The sequence below is a fragment of the Microtus ochrogaster genome, chromosome 10, assembly GCF_000317375.1.
Source record: "Microtus ochrogaster isolate Prairie Vole_2 chromosome 10, MicOch1.0, whole genome shotgun sequence".
Taxonomy (NCBI): Eukaryota; Metazoa; Chordata; class Mammalia; order Rodentia; family Cricetidae; genus Microtus; species Microtus ochrogaster.
The window spans coordinates 44,188,648-44,192,489 of NC_022016.1; the positions used below are offsets into that span (position 1 = coordinate 44,188,648).

At 51.4% G+C, this 3,842-nt stretch overlaps 1 protein-coding gene and 1 long non-coding RNA gene across 2 annotated transcripts in view; both read right to left on the reverse strand.

Moving 5' to 3' along the window:
- Positions 1 to 108, reverse strand: part of Rcc2 (regulator of chromosome condensation 2) — a 21,511-nt gene extending 21,403 nt beyond the window's left edge. The window contains exon 1 of the mRNA XM_013348332.2: positions 31 to 108. Coding sequence (XP_013203786.2) covers positions 31 to 108 — 78 coding nt within the window. The remainder of the gene's footprint in view (positions 1 to 30) is intronic.
- Positions 109 to 477: 369 nt separating this feature from the next.
- LOC113456644 lies at positions 478 to 2,319 on the reverse strand. Its single transcript, XR_003377400.1, has 3 exons — positions 1,342 to 2,319; positions 739 to 970; positions 478 to 611 (listed from the first exon to the last, which is right to left on the reverse strand). It is a non-coding gene; the product is annotated as an uncharacterized LOC113456644 (long non-coding RNA).
- Between the last annotated feature and the right edge of the window lie 1,523 nt (positions 2,320 to 3,842).

Consider the following 3,842-nt stretch of genomic DNA (forward strand, 5'->3'; position numbering starts at 1 on the left):
GCTGCGGAGACACGGGAGCACAATGCACACGGGCTGGCGGCGGGGCGGGGGAGGGGAGCGCGGCGCGGCGTGGGCCGCCCCACCTGCTGCTCCCTCGCCCCTCCCCATGCCGCGCGCCACGCGGGGACCCCCCCGTCGCCCCAGCCCGGCCCCAAGCACCTGCGAGCACGCGCGGAAAGAGGAACTTTCGTGGGCCCCCTGCCCGGCCCCCGCTGCCCCGCACTCGCCCCGTCTGCTTTTTTTTTTTTTATTGATTTTGAACAATGGGATCTCTGTTTGTCTCCGATTAAACCACGTGGATCCGCCTTCCTTCCCCTTCTTATTCATTCCGTTCCCCAACCCCCCCCCTTCCCCAGCGTTGTTTTTTTTTTAAACCTTTCTCGTTGGGGTGGGGGGGAAGAGGGGAAAAAAAGGAAAAAAAAAACTTTCCCAGACCCTGCAAACTGGTCCCTGACGGTTTCCAGCCCCTACCTGGTTGGAGTGATGAGAAAAGGGAGGGGGAGCGATTGAAAAGACGGGTCGACGGCTTCTTCTCTCCCCGGCCGGGACGAGGGCTCCAGCCCACTCACCAGATACACTTAAAATGTAAATACGAGCTTCCAGAACAAATGCTACAACACAAAACAGAAACACATGTGCGGCCGGGCGGCAAGCGAGCGCGCGCGCGGCGGGCGGCGAGGGGCCCCGGGCGCGCGCGCCCCCTACCGACCGGAGGACCCCGACTGCCGGGCCACCCACCGGAGCCTGCGTCCCGGGCACCCGGCGCCACGCCGCCAGCCCCGTTGGGCCTGCCGCTGTGCGCTCCGCACGTCCTTCCACGCAGCGCGGCCTGCGCGTCACAGGCGTCTATGGGGCTCCAGAGAGTGTCAGATTCTCTTGTTTTTTCCTCTGAGCGTCTAGACAGGTCACCTGAGGACACTCGCTGGAAAATAGTTGCTTTGCTCACGCAGCAGCCAACGAGGGACGTGCCCTAATTGAGTGATTGGAATGAAAGATGAATACAATTTGAATAACTTTCTCCTGTGCAGGCTAGATTTTATTTGCCGTGGACGTGTCCCAGGATGCAGCCGGGTGCTGTAACATGGTCAAGTTACATAAAGGTTTGATATACTAAGAAACTAGTCATTAGTGGGGGGTGGGGGCAAGGCATAGGTGGACTTGAAACTTCTGGTGAAAAGTTTTTCTTTTTCTGTTACCATATTTACTGCGCCCCCAGACAAGCAAGACAAGATGTAAGGGAGCTAGATGCTGAAAGTACAGACGAAGAGAACAAGATCTCTGCCCTATTGGAAGGCGGAGTAAGGAGAAAGCATAAGAAATAATTGAAAGCGTGGTACTTACCCCATTCCAGGATTAGGGAAGGCGTTTCCTGGGCAAGCTGGGTTGAGCAATTTAAAGAATCCGACCTTCCAGGAAAAGCATTTTCCCAGCCCCATAGAATAGTGCAGGGTTCCCCGGAAGGGAAGTGGCCAGAGGTGCTGGGGTGAGTGAGATTAAAGTGGCAAGGCTGAGAAGTCGACAGTCACCAGCTCGTAGAACCGGGCCAGCAATGTGCAGGATTGTCGACTGGACAAAGATCGACTTGGCTGGTGCCAGGGGGAGGCTTGCATCTCAATGTCACTTTCTCTTCTACCAAAAGTTTCTTCCGTTTTCAGGGTTTTGTTTTGTCTCAGGCAGACCAGGATGGCTGAACCCACCTTGTAGCCCAAGCCGGCATTGAACTTGATCCTCTCCTCCCCCTCTCAAGTGCCCGAGTTGACTACTGTGAAAGTTTATTTTTTTTCTTTTCTTTTTTTTTTTCTTTTTGGCAACTTTTTTGGTTGACTAGAGAGTTCTAGGGTCTTTGCTGTTCATTCTTTTATTATATCGAGAAGCGGGGCGTGGGGGTTCACTCTGAAAGCAGACAGACTCCAAGACAACCAAACCTAAGTTATTTGATAAAGTCACAAGTCTGTGTGCCCCGAGAGCCGGAAGCACTTATGTAAAACAGCTCCGAAGATGAGCATCAACTGTATACAGGTCAATACCACATAGGAGCACCGTTTGAAAGCCTCTTAATAGGCCAGGCATTCGAAAAGATTGAAGAGATTAAACCTTGAGGCTTTGATATAAAACATTAGAACCAACCAGAAAAGAATTCTGTCTTAAGTGTGCAGTCAGATCCCGGTTTCAGGAAACGGCACGTCCGAGCTTGTCGGGGGAGGTGGCTGGTTGGGCGTTTATCTTCCCGACAGCACCCTGTGTGGCCAATTAGAAACGCTGAGGGCGCCTTTAAAAGGCTTTCAGGCAGCGAATGTCTCTTTCTTTCTCCGGCCCCATTATACTGCTTTCTGTCGGCGTAAAAGGCACGTGCGTCAGAACCGCTGATGCAACCCGACGCTAATATCACGTTGCATCATCTGACCCAAGGTGTGGTGCTTCCAAAACTGGTTTTTCCTGAGGCCGCGCTGGAGAAGCTGCGCAGTTGGGGGATAACACCCACAAACTGGCCCACCTCGGGGAGTGATAAAAGTGTTTTTTGCCGCTACATGCCTCAGTTCTCCACTATTTCAGACCCAGGGAAAGCCTGAGTGACTCCTGGCTGAGATGGGGTGCAGGCGCATACGCTCAGCTCATCAGCGAGGCACGTCGGCAGCTCAGCTTATGTAACCAGTGTGACAGAGTGAGGTGCACCTACAGGGCAAGCTGGGAGTGCTCCTTCCAACTCCCACTTAAGCTTGGGAATTTTACTTCATTTTAGTTGAGCAACTGCTCAGAGACAGAAGAAAGGGGTGAAGATGAGAAGGGAGAGGAGGCACTGAGACTTCTGGGCCCTTCTCTCTGGGCACAGGTGACTGGTCTCCATTTGTACATGCAAATATGGGTGATCTTGCTGTTAGCCTTTTCTGCTATTCCTTAATAAAGGTTGGACTCAGCGACTGCCAGAGTCCTTCCCAGAGGGGCGATTCCATCCAGCTGGACTGCAGGAATCTCCCCTTAGTCCAAAGAGTCTCTGGACCCATTTATATAAAAATGAAGCCAGCTACTGCTGGTGGAGATGGTTTTGTTTTTAGACCAGGTCTCCTGTACTCCAGGCTGGCCTTGAGCTAAAAATGTAGCCAAGAATACCTTCAACTTTTGATTCACCCGCCTCACTTCTGGAGTGTTGAGATTACAGGCATGGACCACCATAGTCCATTTATATGATGCTGGGAATTGAATCGGCTTCATACATGCTATGCAAACACTACCAATCCATGCCCCCAGCTCCAGATGGAAGTGAATTCTGATGGTCTGGGTATGTTCATTGGACCACAATAGGATGACATCCAATTTGCCTGTGCTGTTGAACAAGGAAGGAGGGAAACTACTGAACCCTTGAATAGGGGAGGTCCATGATGCAAATGTCCTACAGCATAAACACTGGATTTGTTTGTTTCATTTGGGGTTTTTGTTTTGTTTTCCTTTGTTCTTGAAACAATGTTTCACCGCTTAGCTCATGCTGGCCTTGAACTGGTATCCTGTGGCCTCACCTCCATCATGGTGATGAGTGACCATACCCAACTCATACTACACTTGAAGACAAAACGATCCATGACAGAGTTCATGAACAGTTTTTATTATATTAGCGTGGGCTTGATGGTATATAGCTATGTAGTCTCACTTGGGAAACTGAAGCAAGGGGAATCATAAGTTTTAAACTGCTGGGCTGTGGTGGTGTGTGCCTGTGATCCCGGCACTTGAGAGACAGAGACAGGCAGATCTCAGTGAGCTTGAGGCCAGCCTGTTCTAAATTGCGAGCTCCAGGACAGCCAGGACTGTTAAACATAGAAACCCTGTCTCAAAACAACAACAACAAAAGT